Source organism: Halichondria panicea, chromosome 11 (genome assembly GCF_963675165.1).
Source record: "Halichondria panicea chromosome 11, odHalPani1.1, whole genome shotgun sequence".
Classification (NCBI taxonomy): domain Eukaryota; kingdom Metazoa; phylum Porifera; class Demospongiae; order Suberitida; family Halichondriidae; genus Halichondria; species Halichondria panicea.
Window position 1 is genome coordinate 6,441,509 of NC_087387.1, and position 21,625 is coordinate 6,463,133.

The 21,625-nt window shown below is 43.0% G+C and overlaps 7 protein-coding genes across 8 annotated transcripts in view; 4 read left to right on the plus strand and 3 right to left on the minus strand.

Annotated features, from left to right (window-relative positions):
• LOC135344131 (scavenger receptor cysteine-rich domain superfamily protein-like) overlaps nucleotides 1-21,625 on the plus strand; it is a gene marked incomplete in the record, with an annotated part of 804,697 nt that overhangs the window by 467,954 nt on the left and 315,118 nt on the right.
• LOC135344188 (alpha-parvin-like) overlaps nucleotides 1-21,625 on the plus strand; it is a 59,593-nt gene that overhangs the window by 834 nt on the left and 37,134 nt on the right. Inside the window, exons 2-11 of one of the 2 annotated variants that reach the window (XM_064541358.1) lie at nucleotides 9,831-9,929; nucleotides 10,348-10,434; nucleotides 10,497-10,670; nucleotides 11,042-11,185; nucleotides 11,358-11,541; nucleotides 11,758-11,780; nucleotides 11,867-11,931; nucleotides 12,084-12,257; nucleotides 12,433-12,505; nucleotides 12,724-12,849. In XM_064541358.1, coding sequence (XP_064397428.1) covers nucleotides 9,887-9,929; nucleotides 10,348-10,434; nucleotides 10,497-10,670; nucleotides 11,042-11,185; nucleotides 11,358-11,541; nucleotides 11,758-11,780; nucleotides 11,867-11,931; nucleotides 12,084-12,257; nucleotides 12,433-12,505; nucleotides 12,724-12,833 — 1,077 coding nt within the window. In that variant the 5' untranslated portion in view covers nucleotides 9,831-9,886 and the 3' untranslated portion in view covers nucleotides 12,834-12,849. Of the gene's footprint in view, nucleotides 1-9,830; nucleotides 9,930-10,347; nucleotides 10,435-10,496; nucleotides 10,671-11,041; nucleotides 11,186-11,357; nucleotides 11,542-11,757; nucleotides 11,781-11,866; nucleotides 11,932-12,083; nucleotides 12,258-12,432; nucleotides 12,506-12,723; nucleotides 13,027-21,625 lie in introns of those variants that run through there. The other variant, XM_064541357.1, reaches the window with a different exon arrangement.
• On the plus strand, nucleotides 165-6,309 carry LOC135344221 (NF-kappa-B inhibitor-interacting Ras-like protein 2). Its single transcript, XM_064541414.1, has 7 exons — nucleotides 165-362; nucleotides 424-519; nucleotides 896-952; nucleotides 1,392-1,481; nucleotides 2,062-2,239; nucleotides 5,485-5,589; nucleotides 5,989-6,309. The coding sequence occupies exons 1-7, from the start codon at nucleotides 258-260 to the stop codon at nucleotides 6,150-6,152; spliced, it is 795 nt and encodes a 264-aa protein (XP_064397484.1). The 5' UTR covers nucleotides 165-257; the 3' UTR covers nucleotides 6,153-6,309.
• LOC135344116 (ephrin type-A receptor 4-like) lies at nucleotides 6,431-9,626 on the minus strand. Its single transcript, XM_064541211.1, has 5 exons — nucleotides 9,322-9,626; nucleotides 8,496-9,162; nucleotides 8,061-8,210; nucleotides 7,234-7,428; nucleotides 6,431-7,143 (listed from the first exon to the last, which is right to left on the minus strand). Exons 1-5 carry the CDS (start codon nucleotides 9,550-9,552, stop codon nucleotides 6,431-6,433), a joined length of 1,956 nt encoding a protein of 651 aa, XP_064397281.1. The 5' UTR covers nucleotides 9,553-9,626.
• Nucleotides 13,174-15,883, minus strand: LOC135344139 (probable serine/threonine-protein kinase drkD). The gene is made up of 3 exons (XM_064541260.1): nucleotides 15,715-15,883; nucleotides 14,535-15,638; nucleotides 13,174-14,210 (listed from the first exon to the last, which is right to left on the minus strand). The coding sequence occupies exons 2-3, from the start codon at nucleotides 15,594-15,596 to the stop codon at nucleotides 13,839-13,841; spliced, it is 1,434 nt and encodes a 477-aa protein (XP_064397330.1). The 5' UTR covers nucleotides 15,597-15,638; nucleotides 15,715-15,883; the 3' UTR covers nucleotides 13,174-13,838.
• On the minus strand, nucleotides 16,033-18,578 carry LOC135344394 (dynamin-1-like protein). Its single transcript, XM_064541595.1, has 2 exons — nucleotides 17,939-18,578; nucleotides 16,033-17,690 (listed from the first exon to the last, which is right to left on the minus strand). The coding sequence occupies exons 1-2, from the start codon at nucleotides 18,494-18,496 to the stop codon at nucleotides 16,113-16,115; spliced, it is 2,136 nt and encodes a 711-aa protein (XP_064397665.1). The 5' UTR covers nucleotides 18,497-18,578; the 3' UTR covers nucleotides 16,033-16,112.
• Nucleotides 18,630-21,538, plus strand: LOC135344396 (uncharacterized). Its single transcript, XM_064541596.1, has 4 exons — nucleotides 18,630-18,828; nucleotides 18,908-20,029; nucleotides 20,351-20,651; nucleotides 20,800-21,538. Exons 1-4 carry the CDS (start codon nucleotides 18,649-18,651, stop codon nucleotides 21,465-21,467), a joined length of 2,271 nt encoding a protein of 756 aa, XP_064397666.1. The 5' UTR covers nucleotides 18,630-18,648; the 3' UTR covers nucleotides 21,468-21,538.

A 21,625-nucleotide genomic window follows, 5' to 3' on the forward strand; every position in this document is an offset into this window, starting at 1 on the left:
TATTGTTAGTATGTCCCAGGCCGATGTGTTTCTAATCGAACACACAACATTGTTCTATTAGAGACAAATCGGCTGGACAACCTCTACCGGTTGCATTCTAATTAAACGTGTGTAATATTGAACAGAATTAATTGTAAACAATCTAATTAAACGTGACACACAGCCATGTGGTACAATGTAATATTAAAAAGAATTACAATCTGACAGTAGCTAGCTAGCTAGTGTGTCACTGCACTGTAGCTGTGTGCGTGTTAGGAATGCCGAGTGGTCGCACTCATCGACTGGTGGTGCTGGGGGGAGAGAGAGTGGGCAAGACCGCCATTATTGAGCAGCTCATGTATGGAAATCATGTCATTGGACACGTAAGAAATGAATATTATAACGATATTAATGACTTGCCGTATAATTTTATGATTTGTGTAGGGTGGTCTACCGACTGTGGGTGACATCTACGAGGTTACCGTGGAGACTGAAAAGGCGACCAATGAGAAGCTCCAGATATTCGACACACCTGGTTCAGTACGTGTTATTCTAGTCCACTTTGTTTGTTTCAACTAATTAATGCATTCAATAGCTCCCATTTCAGTGGTGTGCTTAGATACAAGTTCTGTGATTAGTTACAAAAAATCGAAGGCCTTGCACTAATCTAATATACATCGTCAGGGTGTCATACAGGATTTTGAAGTAGAGGGGGGAAATGAGAAAAGTAACCAGAAAATGTTGCTAAAAAAAGGTCAACCGTTATTTCAATACCCAGCTATGGACACTCAGTCATAATTGAAAGGGGGGGGGGAAATTGGAGCTAGGGGGGGATATCCCCCCTTTCCCCCTGTATGACACCCTGATCGTGCACACACACACACACACACACACACACACACCCCTCACACTTCAGTTATTCTCTGGATCAGTCGGAAGCTCTGAGCAGGATCACTATCTGAGTGTGGCAGATGTAAGTGTGAGAGTTACATGAACACACACTCTCTTGTAATGTCTTGTGTGCAGTCAACCACTCTAGCACTCATTACACTTATTATTAGTTTAGTATATCGGGTTTTTGAATGCACGGGTCTTTTGATTTCAAATTGTGTGTTTTTGCAATTGAAAGACACACAAAACATGAGCTGCTGTTTCCTATGTTTTGCATGCAATTCGCCAGATCAATGCTTGTACAGTGTCATTCACATTTGAGACCTGATATACGATGTAACTAAAGTAAGTCTTGAGGGGAATAAATGCATTGACAGTGTTGTGATGTTCCAGGGTGGGATACTGGTGTGTGGTGTGTGTGAGGGTGTGATACTGGTGTGTGGGATGTGTGCGATGTGTGTAGGGTGTGATACTGGTGTGCGATGTGTGCAGGGTGTGATACTGGTGTGTGATGTGTGCAGGGTGTGATACTGGTGTATGACGTCAGCTCTAAACTCTCCTTCGATTTGATTGTTTCTCTACGACAAAAAGTGGCCATCAGAAATAATCATGTAAGTTATCATTAAACATTCATTTTGCTAAATAGTGTTTGTGCAACAATTTACACCTGAAAAATTATATACCGTATATCTTCTAATTTATCGGACAGCAAAAAGTAATTATTTTTGAAATTGTCCGGGTATAATTGGAACAGATTTTTATACAGCATGCGAAGTGTCTGGAATAATTAGAACAAGCAAGCAGCTGCATGCGAGCTAGCTAAGTTTAATAGACCAGTGTGCGACTGAATAGTTGCACTAGCTATCTAAAACTAGCTACTCAAAGCTATCTAACTGCAGCACTTATTACTTGCCGTCTATGAATGGATATTAAAGTACTGGAGTGTCCGTTGTATTAGAACAACGAAAATTGCCCAAAAGAGTGTCCGGGTAATTAGAAGTGTTCGATAAATTAGAAGATATACGGTAGTCACGTTCCAATTTCCCTTTTGGTCTAGCGGTAGTGTTGTTGGCTTTGTGAGGAGGTGACCCAGGTTCGAACCATACTGAACTCTTTTTTTTCCATTTTACGCAATGTCCATATAATCCTTACGTTTGCGCACAGTATTATTACAATTCCTCCCTGTATTAGATTCCGATGGTTGCCGTTGGTAACAAAGCTGACCTCGGAGGGGTGCGAGAGGTCACCACAGCCAAGGCTAGTCAGTGGGCACGGTCTCACGGTGTACGGCCATTTGAGGTAACAGTCCTCAACAGAGATTGCCTCAAGGAACCATTCTCCTATATAGCGTGGAGGATGGGGAACCCAGGTACTGTACACTTTATAATAGTACAAGAGACTGAGTGTTTTATCTAATACACAGGAAGAGGGAGGGGCTGCCTGTATATTGCATAAAACACTGCTATTATGTGTTTTATATCATGATGACCCGTTACCAAATCATGCCCAAACCATGTAATAAAAATAATAAACACGGAAGTGACTATAATTATGAATTTTATTCCACCCTTGTAACCTAATTATGATATGAAATTCAATTATTAATTTATTTCTTTTGCTATCTTTGAGAGGCCATAACTTGTTAGGAACACAAACAATAATTAAGTATTAATTATACTACAAACGATGAATTTAATATCGCATGCATATGCTGCACGCCTACATGAAAAGTAAATACTTAGTAGTTGTTTGTTGCCACAATAATTATTGGTGTGCTTAGATAATGATTTAAATGTGACGTAACAATAGTAAACGTAAACTTTAGTATACCGTATAGTGCTAGAAGTTTATGCGTGATACTAACTGCTCAATTATTCGAGGCCTGCACAATCATCATTGAAATCACCGTGTTAGTAGGACTATCATTTCATTAAGCATCAACAAATTTCTTCTGCCCCATCGTGTGCAATTGCAATAAAAGGGTACATGTACACCTTCAAGGTTGTGGAAGAGATCAATACTTGTTGATAACCTCCATTCATTTATTATACTAGGAATTATAATATAGCCATCATGTAGGCAGGGTACACTGTAATCGATGGTTACCACGTGGATAGATGGTTAGTTAACTTATTCATGTCCTGTGGATGCATTGCAATAGCCGGAGCTATGAATTACCCTGAGATATGAATTACCCTTCTAACCAACTGGCACATGATCACAAATGAACAGTTATCGCTCACTCAAAATAGGCGTATACTTATTTTGTCAGCATAATCTACTAATGTAGCTGCCCTTATGAAATTAACGAGCAACGCAACCTTGTTACTATCATGAGCATGGGATCATGAGGGTGACCCACCATCTTAGGTTATTAGTCAATGTAAGAACAGTTTTTTTCAGACTGTAGAAATTAGCCGTGTATAGTCAGTCATGCATACGACATATTACAATAATTATTATGGTGTAAAACAACATGATTGTAGAAAAATAATTAATGTGGCTAGCTAAAAAAATATTGTATGTGGGTATATTTCGAGGGTGTAAAATGTTTTCGCTGATCAAGCATCTACCGCAAACCACGAAATTAATATCGCATGCACGCATGTGAAAAAAATTCCACGAAAATTAAATCCGCAAAAGTTTATACCCTCAAAATATACCCGCTATACGGTACACGAAACAACACATTCACACACACACACACAGCATGCAGAGTCAGTTTCTTTATGAGTTCATTGATGCCCCACATTCCGAACAGGAGCCTGGAAACGTTAGAAAAAATTTAATAGTATCAGCAAATAGGAGCAAACAGGAGCTGCTAGCAATGCATGCACGAGGGGGCCACAATGATAGCTGGAGGAATGAAAGCACCGCAGGTGCTGATGCCTCGGGGGAGATACCAAAGCTACATAACATAATAGCTTTTATACACATGATGAACATTTTTGCATTGATCAATTTTGCTGCATGCAAACTCAAAGAGTGGGTAATGATCGACCATGATTGTTGTTAAAAACAATCGATGCACGTCTAAAATTAATGGCCGCCATCAGCAGAGCCTTGCAGCTCTCTTCTCCGCTTGCAGCTACCAATAGCTAGCGTTCTAGTCCAGAGCTAACTACTAAGTAGAGTAGCAACACTCGGTAAACAAGTTTGGCTACGTGCTCTTCTGAAAAGGCTGCAATGGCATGTATAGCTAAGTTTAATAGAACAGTGTGCGACTGCACTAGCTATCTAAAACTAGCTACTCAAAGCTATCTAACTGCAGCACTTTAAGTCTTACAACTTTTCAAGGTATTGTCCGGATATAAAGCACTGGAGTGTCTGTTATATTAGAACAATGAAAATTGTCCAAAAAAGTGTCCAGGGTAATTAGAAGTGTCCAATAAATTAGATACGGTACCTCGCATGCGCATCATAATCACTAGCTTTTCAAATTGAATAACTCACCTTGAAACGTATACCAGCCACCATCACTGCAGGGAGGTTTCTTTGGTCAAGTGATTCCTGAGCAACTCCTAGCCCCCCAACTGCTTGTGTCTCTTGTACAGGTCGCATAAACCGAGCTCTTGAATGCTCCACACCAGCTGTAAAAGGTGGTGGCATCAGGTGATCCTCTGCTTCAGTAGCATTCCACGCTGCACGGAGTCTCCACTGAACAGCAGTCACTAAAGCCAGTACTAGTGAATAGCACTGAACAGCAGTCACTAAAGCCAGTACTAGTGAACAGCACTGGATAGTTGCGGTGATTAGAAGTAGAACTGCTTCTAGTAGAGAGGTTGGATGCATTTTGCTGCTGTAGTAAAACTGTTGGTATGAACTGTGGCTTGCTGGGTTTATATACTACTGATACTTGCGGGGGCGTGCAAGTACAGTTGTGCTGAATATTCTGATCACTTTATAACTCCAGTCACTATAATATAATATGGAGCATATGGCCAAACTGGTACAATAATTATTATACCAGTTTGGTCATATGCTCCATATTCCAGTTGGCAATTACAGTGTGTGTAAGGAAAAGTACCTAGGCACCTGAACAACAACAACATTCACCACTAGTTCCCCCACCACTGTTAGTATTTTGCCAATAAGGCATTAGGTGCACACATTTCAGGCACATTTAATTTGTGAGTTACTAATGTATTGGACACTTGTAATTACTCCCCACCCCCCGGACACTCTTGTGGGCAATTTTCATTACTCTACATATGATGCAGCAGACACTCTGTTGATTGGGATAGAGGGATGATAAATGTGTTATCAGTTGTAGTCTGTGAGAAAGGCCTGCATAATTACAGTAGCTTTAATTTTACATTTGGTCCATATATCCGGACCATACCTTGGCAAGCAATGTAGTTTTATAGTTATTTCGAGGCCCAAATTGTGTATTTTCTGGGGGAAAGCGTGGGTGTTTTTCTAAATCATGCATGTTTCCAGAGTAAATTTGAGAGGCCAACTTGTGTTGCGATCGTTCGATTCCCCCAAAATTGCTCTTTGATAGTCGTGTGCTGCTTAGGTCAGTGATTATTTCTGGCATAAATTGTTTGTTCTTCGTATGTCAAAAGCCTTTGTGTCACTGTTAGTCATGTGTCCCTACACTACATCATGCAGGCAAACCATTCAGTGTACTGCCTCTGCTGACGTCAGCATCTCTCTCCTTCTCAAACCACACCCCCATCACCCCCCACCCCTCCACTGAGGCCACTCCTCACCAAGGTACGCGTCTATATCCTTCCTGAGTATATCGTATAGTGGATTACTTTCACATTTTTGTCTTTTTGCATTAGAGCATTCATCCGAAACTGTAAAATATTTCTGTTCTTTGTCACCATTCTGAGCTGATGGTTCTTTGTCACCATTCTGAGCTGATGGTTTACACAATAATTTGCAGCCACCATAGTGCCCCGCTATATCACCATAGTGACCCGTTATATACAGTACCAGTACAGGACACATGCAGTGTTGGCAGTGTTGCTGGCTGGGTGTATGTACAATGCATGCAGTTGTAATAACACTAGCTATTTGATTATAATTATGAGATCACCTATTTTGTGTATAGAGCTACGTATCAACATTATAACCACTTTGGTGACTCCTTCCTACCCTACACTGTAGACGACACTCCGCTCAATTCTCCCGATAGTTTCGATGGTGCCGCTGGTGGGATGAGCCTTGATCGTTACCATGATGACTCGATGTACCCTTCAAGTAAAGGAACTCTGTTTTTTGCCGATTGTTTGAGTAGTAAAAGCAAAGCACACTTTCACAGCCAAGACTAAAGCCATCAATCACTTTATTCAGCCTCACATCCTAGTCAACCTCATATCCTATAGTATCATTTTTTCCACATGACATGGTTTACATTTTTATAATGAAAATGAATGTACATAAGCAATTGCTAGTTAACGACCTTTACCATTATTTATCTGTATGCGGCATTTTATCGAGACCAATTTGTATATTGTGTCATTAACGATCTTTACCGTATATGCTGTAGGAATTGTACAATGCAATGCAACGCTGAATCTCTGTAGTTTTATTTTCGGTCCTCCACTTGTTAGCTCACAAGATAAACACAATCACTGTTGTTCAGGGTCTCTTCTATAATACAGTCAGTTCTGTGTGCATGCTCCACTTGTGCTTGAGGGCAGGCTGTGATGATTGGGTCTGGTAGAGAGTTGTACATATAGGAGGGACGAGATGGGTCGGAAATAGATTCAGTGCTATCAAAAGTGTCGCACATGTAAGATGGGTGGATAATAGATTGTTCAATATTGTAGTAAGAAACAACAGAGTCTGGTGAAGCTGGGGAATCAAGGTCTGCATTATACGATGGATTTGATGGTTCCACAAACGGTTCAAAATCTTCATCACTACTGCAAGTGTACGATGGATTGGTTGAGTCTACAAAAGGTCCAACACTTTCAATACTGTTCAATGATTGCAGAGTCACGGTCACTGAAGATGGAGATGGTTGAAAGTCATCAATAGTATCGTAGATTGGTTCGTGGTCATCTTGTGAAGAACTAACTGCTTCTTCGTTTGTATAGATGCGTTCCAACTTTCTTATTTTCCATTTTCGCCACAGTGCTATATTACAGATTATCAGAATGAGAGCTGCTATAGTGATTACAGAAACTATTGAAGCAGCCACTCGAACTTTCATGTCGTGCGGAGAAGTGGCGAATATCAGGAAATCACTAAAAGCCACTATTGAGAGGTTTGTTTCAGCGGACACAAACAGATAATACTGCTCCCCAGTTATGAGTCCTACAAAAGTGTCAGATATAGTGCTTTAAATGGCCAATACAGAATTTCTATGTGCATAATTAATGAGCTGTATAATTTTACACAGTATACCATTAATTTGTCCAGTAGTGGTGGTAACAGTGGCAGCGTGTACTATGTCCCCAGTTGAAATGTACTTGTACCAGAGGCTGTACTTCAACTCACTCCTGTCCCTACCTCCAGTTGAGAGTGGCTCCATCCAGGAGAGGCTGACCGATGTACTGGTGGACCCAACTATAGTCAGGTTGCGTGGAGGGGAAGGGGGTACTGTGTGTGTGTGTGCGTGTGTGTGTGTGTGTGTGTGTGTGTGTGTGTGTGTGCATGTGTGTGTGTGTGTGTGTGTGTGTGTGTGTGCATGTGTGTGTGTGTGTGTGTGTGTGTGTGTGTGTGTGTGTGTGTGTGTGTGTGTGTGTGTGTGTGTGTGTGTGTGTGTGTGTGTGTGTGTGTGTGTGTGTGTGTGTGTGTGTGTGTGTGTGTGTGTGTGTGTGTGTGTGTGTGTGTGTGTGTGTGTGTGTGTGTGTGTGTGTGTGTGTGTGTGTGTGTGTGTGTGTGTGTGTGTGTGTGTGTGTGTGTGTGTGTGTGTGTGTGTGTGTGTGTGTGTGTGTGTGTGTGTGTGTGTGTGTGTGTGTGTGTGTGTGTGTGTGTGTGTGTGTGTGTGTGTGTGTGTGTGTGTGTGTGTGTGTGTGTGTGTGTGTGTGTGTGTGTGTGTGTGGGCGTGTGTGGGGAGTGGAGGGATTTAGTATCACACAATGATGCATAATACTACATGCATGTGTAGAAGTGTAGAAAACAGATGTTATTGTTTACGATAGTATTGAATTTTGATCTTACATATAATTATCACTTGTTTACTCGATTATGATTACATACATACATTGTTTACAAACATGCAGACTTACAGGTGCATGGCAGGTTCACCTCCTGGGGAGCTCTATAGTAACCATGGTTACACGGGCACTCGCTCAAATCTGGCACTGTACTATAACTATTGTTGGGACATAACAAACATTCCACATAAGCCTCACTGACATAGAACCCTGGGGGACAATCTGTGCATGGAAAAGCAAATACAACTCATCAATTGTAACTCTAGCCCGGAATCGAGGCTATTGTAACTCTTACTTTTATAGTGCTTGGCTATCACAATAAACGGGACATACGATTTTTAGAGCTCTTTCAAATGGTACATTTCAATGAAATTAGAAGTTATGGCCATTCAAAGTACTAGAATCAACTCTGCATGCAACATTTATTATAATGGTCTAACTTCAACAATTTTATCTCTCAATTCAAAGATTCAAACTATTGTATATGTAGTTGTGAAGATTACTTACTAGGAAGAGATCGTGAGCTTGTCAAACAATTCTGTCCATCATTTGTCCGATAGAATCCATTGTCACACACACACTCACTGTGTCCTGTCTCCATCCACACACCTCCCTCGAGGCAATTCAATGACATCTTATGTGCCACTGGAACTGCATTCTCAGCACAGGTCGAGTCAATAATAATAAAGTCGCTGAGAGGAGCAACAGTTTCCGGGTGTATCTCTAAATTCACTACCTCAGCAGGGCATATATAATAGAGAACAACTAGTCGCGATATGACAATGCATGTACCTGGATCACGAATTGCCAGATAAAATCCAGTATCTTCAGAATCAAAGCTGATATCTACAAACACAGTTTTAATGTTTCCTGTCTCATTTGTTTCCAAACTGACGACTTGGTCATAGTTGTTAGTATTGATGGCAGCTTCAAGATCTTCCAACAATGTTTCATACTTCATAATGTTCAAAAAGCTGCTGCATGTTTCACTGCCTTCCTCCACTGTGTTTGGACAGTCGTTTAGTTGGTAATCGATCCTCACAGTGACTTGTGGTAGCAGATAGCTGTTGACTGATCTGCTTATGTGCCTGGTAAACAGCCAATTGTCCTGAGGGCCGACAGTGTAGCCACAGACTCTGAACTGACGATTACAGTCAGTCCCTTCCACAAGCCACTGAGAATATTGACATTACACGGCATTATAATTATTATGTTGCAGCTAAACTTTAAATGTGGTGCAGGCATATACATGTATCACAAATTGAAAGTCTTGTGTCTGCAATTAGTCATAGTAAGTATACGGAATGTATCAAACATTATAATAGCCACTCACAGAAGTTGCTTCTCTATTGATATTACTGTCATCCAGATCCACACTCTCCCAGTGTGGTGGTAGCACAGTCTGATCATAATGCATGGAGTCTAACAGAGCTCTCACATTTGGAGGCAGGCTAACTTCCTCTGATGGTGTGCCTGTGCAGAGAGACCCATCTCCATCTCCAGTCACTATTAGTGTGAGCAGGCTAAGCAGTAACACACTGACTAGCTGGTAATGCATTAACATGCTGACACTGAAGAGTCCCAGGTTATGTTGACAGAATGAAGAATATAGCTGTCTCGGTGAACTTTAACTCTTATTATAAATCTTCCTATAAACATGTTTAAAGAGTTCAGATTACGCTAAGTCAATGATAGGACTCGGGTATCAGAGAATGAAAGCCGATAAGAACACAAAATCGATCTGTTGCGGCAACATTTTTATTTTGCGCATGCGCAACAAAAATGTTGCAGTGTCAACAGATTTCAGCGCTGGGTCAAAGGTCACAATAACAAAGTGCAAGATATAGTTAAGTTTTAATGCATGTTCATGTTGTAACGTATCTACCAAAGGCTACACAATGGCTTTCAATACTCTCTTCAGAACCAAGAACCAACAAGAAGGTGAGACCATCATCAGTGCTATAGAGTCTAGAGTTAGCTAGCTGTGATGATAGGTCTGTGATAGGTCTGTGATAGGTCTGTGATTATGTTGACATTATGAATATCACACTTTAATGAACAAACCACTCACACACACACACACACACACACACACACACACACACACACACACACACACACACACACACACACCACACACACCCACACCCACACAAACACACACACACACACAAACACACACACACACACACACACACACACACACACACACACACACACACACACTCACACACACACACACACACTCACACACACACACATACACACACACAAACACACACACATACACACACACACACACACACACACACACACACACACACACACAAACACACACACACACTCTCCTGCTCTGTAGTTCAAGAACTTGAGAAAGAAGGAGCTAAAGCTATTTCCCTACAGGCTGAGATCGGTCCATTGATCGATGATGAAAACTATGTCATGGGTAAGCATTAAAAGACGTCCCCCTCACACACCCTCACACCTCACACACACCCACACACACAGTGGTGGGTGAGGAGCGTCTTGTGCTGGCCCCCCACTCACTCGAGGAAGACAACGTGAAGGAGTTGATCTCAGTGCTCCTTGCCTGGATCAATGACACACTGGAGGACCGGAGGATTGTTGTGAGGGACATTGTGGAGGATATATACGATGGTCAGGTCTTAGGAGAGTTGTTAGGTGAGTGGGCGGATGTGTGTAGGGTGGGGGTGCACAGAATTTTTAAAAGTGTTGGCAATTTTTTTATCATCAATCTCACGTACAAATGTGCCTCTGTGTGTGTAGCATGTAAACTAGGCCTAAGCCAGTGGTTCAATCCTCAATAAATCTGTGTGTGTGGGTGTGTTGCTTGTAACCGTCTTGGCTGCTGGCCATGCTTAGGTATGGTCCTTATATGGTACTGTCTGAGCATGCAGTGCATTCCTTTCCTAGTGTTGCATTATACAATTATTATAGTCAACTGCAAACACACACACACACACACACACACACACACACACACACACACACACACACACACACACACACACACACACCCCATACACACACAGCCGCACTTTCCAAGGAGGATATTCGGGTGATTCCAGTTACACAGTCTTCATACATGCAAAAGAACAAACTCAAGTATCTACTGGAGAAGATCAACAAGCTGCTGGGACTGGAGGAAAACACTAGGAAAAAGTGGTCTGTCAAAAGTAAGTGGTTTTGTAGACCAGTAGAATGCAATATAATTATGGCAGTAGACCACATAGTCTCAACGAGTGCTGCAAGCTGCGCTGTGCTAATGCCTCACGCCATGTTTTGCTTTCGCTTAACACACACCCACCCATCACACACACACACACACACACACACACACACACACAGCGGTCCACTCTAAAGACGTGGTGTCAATTCTCCACCTCTTGGTTGCTTTGGCGAGATTCTTCCGATGTCAGCATCCTCTACCACGCAACGTGACCGTGAGGAGAATACTACTCAAGCAACTAGACGCTAAACTGGACAGTCAGGTTATTATTGACGAGATAACGGGCAACGATATTGGACCAACGTGAGAATAATCTATAAATCTTTCTTTACATTTGGTTGCTATGGGGATACTTAATAATCGTATAGTGGGATATTTTCGTAATGTATTTAGAGCAAATCAAACGACGAAATTATTTAGAATACGAATATTAAACTGTTTGGTTCATATATAATTATGGTATCCTTTATTAAATCTTTCTTTACATGTTCGGACGTGGTTGCTATGGAAACTTTACAGTGCTCCGTTGCATAACAAGTCCGGTAAGTTATCAAATTAAATTTTGCAAAAATATATTGAATTTTTTTTTATCACATTTCATAATTTATTGCTTATTCCCGTCCCTCAGCCGAACGTGATGTGTTTGACAAATTGTTTGAAGAAGCTCCCGAGAAACTAGAGGCAGTGAAAAGAGTGAGTGATCCAGTTTGATCTAGTAGCTATCTTTGAGAACCTGTAAGTCCAGTTAGGATCGTCCAATTTCAATAGCTCCCAGAATTACCTTTCCAATGATGTGCTTATATTTAGTGATGTCTGCTGTTCTATAGTCTATAATCCTCGTGCAGTCCTTGTGTCAGTTTGCCAGTCGTGTGCTGAGTGAGATGGAGGGGGGGGGTGTGACGGACGTGGCTACTCAGTTCTCTACTGGGGTCAACTTTGTGATGATGATGGGATTGCTGGAGGGGTACTATGTCCCTCAATATCTGTGGCATCCTAACCCACGCAACTTTGATGACAGTGTCAGTTAAATATATAATTATATATGGATATAGTGTTACAATTCAGTGCACAGTACCAATTTTATAGTGCAATTAATTGTACTTTTAACCTCATAAAAAAATTATTGATTCTGAATCAGTCTGTTTACAGTACAATACTGCACATGTTATTAGATTGTACTCTCCCTCCTAATAGCTGGACAATATGAAGATGAGCTTCCAGCTGATGGTGGATGCTGGACTACCTCCTCCTAATGCTAAACCTGACGGTGACAAGTACTTTAATTATTAATAACTGTACTGAGCGTACCCATCGTTGTTATGCCCTGTCTTATTGCTAGCAGGCTATTGTTATATTGTGATAGCATTATGTTACATGTACATTCTTTATTGCATTGCTACTATCTCGTTATACCACCCACCCACTCACACACACACCCACACACACATCTCACCCACCCACTCACACACACACACACACACACAGATGTAGTCCACGGTGACCTGAAAGGCACTCTGAGGGTTTTGTACGCTATCTTTGGCAAGTACAAGTCTCGTTACCAACAGCCCCAGGCAACAGCAGGATCAAGAGTATAGACCACACCATCATAAATATGAACTTTTAATGAATTTTTACTGTCAGTAGCTAGTCAGCAAATTATTGATATAAACATTATAATTATAGAACCAGCCTCGGTTATAGGACGCCCTCTTTTAAAACGCCCATAATTATAAATCAATTTTTTTCGTACATTGTTCCTATAATCATAAAAATCGTTATTTTTTATGATTACTGGTTCTATAATTAGAACGACCCAACAAACCTCAGCTATGTACATGCAATTAGATCTACGGTATGTTCTACCATAGATCTAATTGCATGTACATAGCTGAGGTTTGTTGGGTCACGACATTTATATTTAAATATTCAAGTGAACCTCATGTCATTGTAACATGTCATCAATAACTACAATGAACAAAACATGATAAGTATATACATTCATGCAGACTGTGTTATTGATGTGTACACAGATCTGATAATATAGATAGTGCTGTAACCTCTCTCACCACCAAGTACACACAGTTTGCCAGATAGCTCAATGCAATAACAAGACTTAATTTTCTTGGGAAGGTCACCACATTGTGTCCACTGGTCTTTAGTGGGATCGTACAGATGGATGCTTGAGGTATTGTTACCTCCAAATAGTTCTGGATCATCCTTACCCCCCACAGTCAGGAGGGTGTTGCCGATGGCGATGGGAGACGAGTGATAGAATGGCACACTTGCGACAGATTCCCACACACCAGAACTGGCTCGTGATATGAGGGAGGGTACATGAGCTCGAAACACTTCTTTAGTGCGTTGACCTACAAGATACAGTGTGTCTCCAATTAGGCAAGTGCTGTAGCCATCAGTGCGGGGAAGTGGTTCGGCTGTGATCCATTTGTTACTTGTGTTCAGAATGTTCACGTCAGCGTCGTTTGAGTCAACTCCACGGATAACTATCAGATGGTTCTGATATTCAACAACTGCTGGCACAGTTAATGCTTTTGGCATGCGGGAAAGTGACTGGACCCATTGTCGAGAGCTCTCATCGAATGTTAGGATGGTATTCGTCTTCTCATTAGTAGATTTGTCATTACCTCGACCACTAGCAGTCGACCTCTCAGTGTTGCTATGGTGAAGCAGTCCACTGGAGGAGGTGGCAGCTCATCCCAGCTATCCTGATCTGGTGTGTACACTAGCACAGTCACAGTCACGTTACTCCAGCCTCTCATGTACGCCTTCCCGTTGATAGCCACAGGATGATCGAACACAATCATCTCCTCTGGTCTGTCCTTGCATGTTGTCCAGTTGAAGGTGATGGCAGTAGGAACAGTTGGTTGTGGTGTGGTCGACTTGTGTGGTAGCAATGCGTTTCCAGTGCTCGAATCAACAATCTTGATTGGTTGTTTGGTTTTGTTTGTGGTTGCCTGTAAAAATAAACGCTATAATTATGATCAAGTTTGGCTAGAGTCGTAGAATTGATCAAATAATTAAGGCTGTATTGACACATAATATAAACAATTGATAGTTGTTGCCATCCCAACCACCAACACATCTAGCTACGAATATTATTATATCTCATACGAAATTTATACCAACGAAAATTAATTACCCGCTATACGGTATATCATTCCTAGGCAACGTCAACCATGCCAAAGCACACTCAACCCAACCATGATATTAGTACAAGACAATACATATTGAGGCACAACTCCATGTATGCATAAGGGACTCCCCCCTCACACAGTCACCTCTCTCTGTCCTGAGCCCTGAGGTGTGTCCTCCCGAGGCTGTATCTGTAGAGACCTCACTGAACTGGAGAGACGATCAATTTCTCTGCGTTGAACTTCCAACTGTTCTTGTTGGAGAGTGGTCAGTTTTTCCAGTCTACGAACTTGCTCTCGTTTCTCATCATTGAATGCTTGTAATTGGGTAATATGAGCATCTCTTTCAGCAATTTGAGTTTGCTCACGATCGATGGCTTCTTCGATTTGAGCATGTTTTTCAAAGATTTGCTGTTGAAGCCAATTAATTTGAGCTTGCTTCTCATTGGAAACTCTTTCAGCAACTTGCTGTATCTCTTCGTTCTGTTGAATCAGTTCCAGCTTGGTCTGGGTGCAGTTCTGAGGGAGTGTTGTTCCAACCTCCTCCAATCCTCTCAACACCACCACAGCAGATGGTCGATCTTCTTGGTCATACTCCAGGCAAGCGAGGGTCAACTGGACTAGGGGGTGGGTGTCACCAAGAGCTGCTTTCATTGGTTTGATATAATGTTCACAGCGTTCAATTTCAGAGCGAGCAACCAGCCTTCGAGTAGCAGGGTCCCGATAATTAGCAGGTTTGAGATCTTTGGGGAAGGTTTGCGTCAGTGTGAAGAGAAATACCACACCAAAGGAGAATATGTCTATGGCAGTGTTGTATCGTGTGACCCCTTCCTCTTGAGCTGCCTCTGGTGGCATGTACACACCAGTGCCTGGCATTTGAGTCATCGAGGCAGCTAGAGGCTGAATGTTCACTATCCTAGAAACACCCAAGTCTGCTATCTTGGCATTGAGACCGTTATCGACTAGAATGTTCTTGGCAGACAGATCACGATGGGCAATGGGTGGAGTGCGGCTGTGCAGATAGACCACCCCTCGGCCAGTCCCTGTCAGAAGGTGCACTTTGAGGTCAATAGGAATGTTGGGGCTGGTTTCCAGAAGGTTGTCGAGGCTGGTTTGTAGCTTCTCCATCAGTAGGACGGGGAGTTGGGCTCCAGGGAGATAGCACACCCCCAGGAACTGTACTATGTGAGGGTGACGGAGCTGGCTCATCAGCTTACACTCCTCCACGAAATCATTCACCCATTTCTCAACCTGTGGGGGGAATCAGTCAGTAAATATAATCTATGCTGACTAGAAAAATAAGCAGTGGAGCTAGAAATAGATCTACCTGCTGTGGAGAGCCCAGGTTGACAAGCTGTTGGTGCAGTTTCTTGGCAGCTACCGTTGCTCCACCTCCTCCACACTGCCATAAGCACCTGCTCCTATTACGCGTCCAGTCAACTCAACAGTAGCGACTATGAATTGCTCCAACTCGGGAGTGATTCTGTTGGTCATCTTGCAGGTGAGGGGGAGTACCTTATAAGATGGGAGTATCTTGTAATAATAATAAGTAATAATGCGCATGCACAAAAATAATGACACGTGGTTTAATTGCTGGGCCCGCGACTCTATTTCGAAATATACTTTGCGGCCATTTATGGAGGTATTGATTTTGCAACAATTTTTATAGACATACACAATCAATAACCATACACCACTACAGCAACTAAGGAGACAAGTCAATAATCAAAATTCCTCATAATCATAGCCTACATACTTTGACTCAAATTGTACGTCTCTAATCTCGTTCAAAATGTCCGCAGCTTTCTGAAGAGCCTTGACCATGTCTGCCACCTCCTTCCTCCGCACAACCATCTCTACACTCTCCTCCATTAGTTCGTCATAAGCATCCGTACGATACAACTCACTCACTAGTCGACTCTGGACCTCGTCTTTCACAAAGTTCACGAGGCAATGCATGACAGCTTTCGGGATGCTGTCTTGAATACTCTTTCGGACAATGAGAAAATACGACGTAATAAGCTTTTCGATAAGTTCACAATCAAAGTGTTGGCGATTGACCGTGTCCACTGAAGCGTTTGGATCTGGGCGACCAATGGCAGCGTAGCTCCGTGGTTCAATATCTGTCGAGGATACTTCCTTTAGACCATCCCCAGGCTTTCCTTCACCGCCTTGCTTGCCACCGTACCACGAAGACAGCCAACCATTCTGCAAGGCTTGATTAGGACCACCACTCTGTTTCTCTGTCTGGCTAGGAGGTATAGCCTGTGCTTTAGGAATGGCCGTTTTGGGGGGAATTCGTTCGTGAACAATCTGCTCTTGTTTTTGTAGGTGTTGTCCAGTCTGTGCCTTCATGTAAGCCTCGTAGGCAGCTCTGGTACCACCCACAAAGTCAGGGTGGTTAGTATTGATGTAGGCAAGCTCGATTGAAATAAGACTCTCCACCATTTGATTGGTAACTGGCAATCTTTCGCGTATCAAACCCATAACCACGGCGTTCATTCGTTCTCTCAGTATCGGAAATCGCTGGAAATCCCTCAAATGTGACAGGCAGTACTGAATAATTCTCTGCAATTCTTCGTACACAAGCTCCACACATTGCAGGCTAGGTTGCAGCAGCAGACGAATCTGACGTTTAACAAGCAATTCAAACGCCATTTCTGACACGAACAGAGCCGGCCTAGGGCCCATAGCATTGCTGATAGCGTGGAGGATGTCTGTGCGTTTGAGACCCTCCAAAGGATCGATGATGTGCAAAGCTCTGGACAGTGTTTGATGGAATATATAGCAAATCCTCGCTCCTCCTGATAATTGGTGCGTTTCAATATCTCGAGAGTTTCCTTCGATTTTCTGGCAGTAGGAAGTCGAGAATTTTGTGAGTGTTTGCAGCAACGCTGGTCCCTTGTTTTCGATTGGCTCTCCGAGTGCCGTCATGTGATTCTCGTAGACGTTCAATTTCGACGTTATATCGTGACGCAGTATCGGCAGCGTATCTCGAATGTGCTGCATCAGCAATTTGTTGAGCGTCTTTGCCAAATAAGGAGATCCATTTCTTGAAGCCAGAGCGGGATATTTCTTGCGGAGGAAAACCTGTTCGTCGCGTAGAGCGTCTTCAATTGATTTTGCTTCACTGATATCTTGTTGGCTTCGATTTACGATTCCAATAATTCCCAATTTGACGGGAATGATTTTCCCCGTGAGTAGGTCAACGGCATCTGTGCCTTGGTCCATCAGATCTAGCTTGGTGCATACAGCGAGGGTACGGTTGCCATGGGGATCCACTTCACGAGCTAGTTTGAGTGCCTGTAGTGAGTGGGTGTAGCACGTGATTACATTACACACACACATGAAGAATATCACATAACAACACAAACACTTCCCTAGCAACTAACTTGTGACCAAGACTGTACTACTGTTTGAAGGTCAAAAGATAAAGAATAAAGCTAAAGAATATCACACATAACATACCCTACCCCCCACACACACACACACACACACACACACACACACACACACACACACACACACACACACACACACACACCCCTTACCTCGCTGGTGGCCAGGTCAGTGTTAGCAGCATGCACGGCCAGGATGATACACTTAGGGTTGCCCACATACTCGAGCAGCATACTCCGTATCTGAGCCTCAATATCCTCGGGTTGGTCTCCCACGGGAACACGAGTGATACCGGGCAAGTCAATCAGCGTCAAGTGTAACACATGAGGGGAGAAGATACGCAGTCGTATGGGTTCAGGAATTATCCCCTTATTAGAGCCCGCCAGACGTTCCGTTTCGCTGGCAATTTCGTCTCGAATCTCACTGAAATCGGCAAATTGTTTTTCGGCGGTGTGAAGGAACTTGCCCCACCCCCACTTAGAGCCGGCTTGATCGAAGCTGATGTGCACTAATTGGAGTACGAGGGGTCGCCTCGTCACAATACCAGAACCCCTCGGTAGGAAATCTTTTCCGACAATGTTTTCAAGAACGGAACTTTTCCCAGTACTTTGTGTGCCCACTACAGCAATTTGAGGCAGTTGAATAGCCTCACGACCTACAGTGTTGAACACGTCCTGTAGCTTGTTGATAACAGGTATTAGACGATCCATGGCCGCGGCAAGGTCGGTAGGAGGCAGGAGACAGAACACTTGGAACAGTAAATAGATTTTTATTCTAATTTTGTGATTTCAATATTATGTGTTGGCGACCATGTTCTATTTTAGCGATAATGTTAACTACGCCCTTATTTTGCAAGAAGAAGATGGCCAACAGAATCACAGCTCCCGAGTTGGACCAGTTCATAGTCGCTACTGTTGAGTTGACTGGCCGCGTAATAGGAGCAGGTGCTTATGGCAGTGTGGAGGAGGTGGAGATACCTGGAGCAAAGGTAGCTGCCAAGAAACTGCACCAACAGCTTGTCAACCTGGGCTCTCCACAGCAGGTAGATCTATTTCTAGCTCCACTGCTTATTTTTCTAGTCAGCATAGATTATATTTACTGGCTGATTTCCCCCCCCACAGGTTGAGAAATGGGTGAATGATTTCGTGGAGGAGTGTAAGCTGATGAGCCAGCTCCGTCACCCTCACATAGTACAGTTCCTGGGGGTGTGCTATCTCCCTGGAGCCCAACTCCCCGTCCTACTGATGGAGAAGCTACAAACCAGCCTCGACAACCTTCTGGAAACCAGCCCCAACATTCCTATTGACCTCAAAGTGCACCTTCTGACGGGGACTGGCCGAGGGGTGGTCTATCTGCACAGCCGCACTCCACCCATTGCCCATCGTGATCTGTCTGCCAAGAACATTCTAGTCGATAACGGTCTCAATGCCAAGATAGCAGACTTGGGTGTTTCTAGGATTGTGAACATTCAGCCTGGCCGGCTAGCTGCCTCGATGACTCAAATGCCAGGCACTGGTGTGTACATGCCACCAGAGGTAGCTCAAGAGGAAGGAGTCACACGATACAACACTACCATAGACATCTTCTCCTTTGGTGTGGTATCTCTCTTCACACTGACGCAAACCTTCCCCAAAGATCTCAAACCTGCTACATATCATGATCCAGTTACTAGGAGAATTGTTGGTAGATCAGAAATTGATCGCCGTGAAAAGTACATTGTTCCAATGAAAGCAGCTCTTGGTGAGACCCACCCCCTAGTCCAGTTGACCCTGGCTTGCCTGGAGTATGTATCTGAAGATCGACCATCTGCTGTGGTGGTATTGAGAGGATTGGAGGAGGTTGGAACAACACTCCCTCAGAACTGCACCCAGACCAAGCTGGAACTGATTCAACAGGTGGCTGTGAAGGATGAAGAGATACAGCAAGTTGTTGCTGAGAAGCAAGCTCAAATTGACGCAAACAAAGTACTACACTTGGAGGAAATTGAACAAAGGGACGTTGGAGTCAATCAACTTCAGAGAGAAATTTTTGAATTCTCAGCTAAAGTAAATCAATTACAAGCATCTATCGATCTTCTTCAAGCTGAGAATCGAGAGCAAGTTCGTGGACTGGAAGAACTAACCACTCTTCAACAAGAGCAGTTGGAAGTTCAACGCAGAGAAATTGATCATCTCTCCAGTTCAGTGAGGTCTCTACAGATACAGCCTCGGGAGGACACACCTCAGGGCTCAGGACAGAGAGAGGTGACTGTGTGAGGGGGGAGTCCCTTATGCATACATGGAGTTGTGCCTCAATATGTTTGTCTTGTATAAATAGCATGCTTTTGCATGGTTGACATACTTGCCTAGAAATTAATAAAATATGGTGCCGTGACTATCTTCTTTGGTTAGGGTATCAATGTTGATGTACTGGTTTGCTACACTGGATGATCTTGGTATAGACAATCATTAGAAGCGTTAGGTACAGCAAAGGTCAAGAACCCAGAACAAAATTATTCGTGACCCTATTGACCCTGGCATTCCTCTTCTGTGTGTTCAACAATTTATTCTTATCTATTTTTACAGGAAACCACAAACAAAATCACACAACCAATCAAGATTGTTGATTCGAGCACTGGAAACGCATTGCTACCACACAAGTCGACCACACCACAACCAACTGTTCCTACTGCCATCACCTTCAACTGGACAACATGCAAGGACAGACCAATGTGGATGAATGTGTACGGTCAACCTGTGACTATCAACGGGAAGGTGTACATGAGCGGCTGGAGTAACGGGACTGTGACTGTGCTAGTGTACACACCAGATCAGGATAGCTGGGATGAGCTGCCACCTCCTCCAGTGGAAGACTTCACCATACACAGTAAAAACAGATTCGTTATAATAACATAAAACATCTCAAATAAAATGCATCATTTGAAATTTAATGTAGAAATGACATAAATGTCTGTCATTTTAACACTAAAATACGATGATGCATCCCATATAACATATGTGTTTTTGCTGTGTAGCAACACTGAGAGGGCGACTGCTAGTGGTCGGAGGTCGGGACAAGTCTACTAAAAAGAACACGAATACCATCCTAACATTCGATGAGAGCTCTCGACAATGGGTCCAGTCACTTCCCCGCATGCCAAAAGCATTGCTTGTGCCAGCAGTTGTTGAATATCAGAACCATCTGATCGTTATCGGTGGAGCTGACTCAAACGCCACTATGATAGCTGACGTGAACATTCTGAACACAAGTAACAAATGGATCACAGCCGAACCACTTCCCCGCACTGATCTCTACAGCACTTGCCTAATTGGAGACACACTGTATCTTGTAGGTCACGACACTAAAGAAGAAGTGTTTCGAGCTCATGTACCCTCCCTCATATCACGAGCCAGTTCTGGTGTGTGGGAATCTGTCGCAAGTGTGCCATTCTATCGGTCGTCTCCCATCGCCATCGGCAACACCCTCCTGACTGTGGGGGGTAGTAATAAAGCACTAGGAGGTAACGATACCTCAAGCATCCATCTGTACGATCCCACTAAAGACCAGTGGACACAATGTGGTGACCTTCCCAAGAAAATGTACTATTGTAATTGCATTGAACTATCTGGCAAACTGTGTGTACTTGGTGATTTCGGCACTAGCAGTTCTGTGTACACATCAATCCCATCCATTACACACTAGTAGTTTGAACGTGTTTTGTAATTTCTTTTTCATCGTTTTTTGATGTGAATATGGAATTAAGTTAACATTCTGGTGTCATAATAATAATAATTGTATGGGACAGTGGGTATAATCTCTTATTGTAAGCATCATGCTATAATTATGCTGGAGATATAATT

Coding starts and splice junctions, on each gene's coding strand:
- LOC135344396 (XM_064541596.1), top strand. CDS start 18,649: ATGGCCAACAGAATCACAGCTCCCGAGTTGGACCAGTTCATAGTCGCT. Junction 18,829..18,907: donor ACCTGGGCTCTCCACAGCAG/GTAGATCTATTT, acceptor CCCCCCCCACAG/GTTGAGAAATGGGTGAATGA. Junction 20,030..20,350: donor AGGGCTCAGGACAGAGAGAG/GTGACTGTGTGA, acceptor CTATTTTTACAG/GAAACCACAAACAAAATCAC.
- LOC135344394 (XM_064541595.1), bottom strand. CDS start 18,496: ATGGATCGTCTAATACCTGTTATCAACAAGCTACAGGACGTGTTCAAC. Junction 17,691..17,938: donor CTGACCTGGCCACCAGCGAG/GTAAGGGGTGTG, acceptor CACTCACTACAG/GCACTCAAACTAGCTCGTGA.
- LOC135344139 (XM_064541260.1), bottom strand. CDS start 15,596: ATGAGCCAGCTCCGTCACCCTCACATAGTACAGTTCCTGGGGGTGTGC. Junction 14,211..14,534: donor AGGGCTCAGGACAGAGAGAG/GTGACTGTGTGA, acceptor TTATTTTTACAG/GCAACCACAAACAAAACCAA.
- LOC135344116 (XM_064541211.1), bottom strand. CDS start 9,552: ATGTTAATGCATTACCAGCTAGTCAGTGTGTTACTGCTTAGCCTGCTC. Junction 7,429..8,060: donor GGTGAACCTGCCATGCACCT/GTAAGTCTGCAT, acceptor ACACACACACAG/TACCCCCTTCCCCTCCACGC. Junction 7,144..7,233: donor CACTACTGGACAAATTAATG/GTATACTGTGTA, acceptor ACACTTTTGTAG/GACTCATAACTGGGGAGCAG.
- LOC135344221 (XM_064541414.1), top strand. CDS start 258: ATGCCGAGTGGTCGCACTCATCGACTGGTGGTGCTGGGGGGAGAGAGA. Junction 520..895: donor TATTCGACACACCTGGTTCA/GTACGTGTTATT, acceptor CTCACACTTCAG/TTATTCTCTGGATCAGTCGG. Junction 5,590..5,988: donor TGAGGCCACTCCTCACCAAG/GTACGCGTCTAT, acceptor CCTACACTGTAG/ACGACACTCCGCTCAATTCT.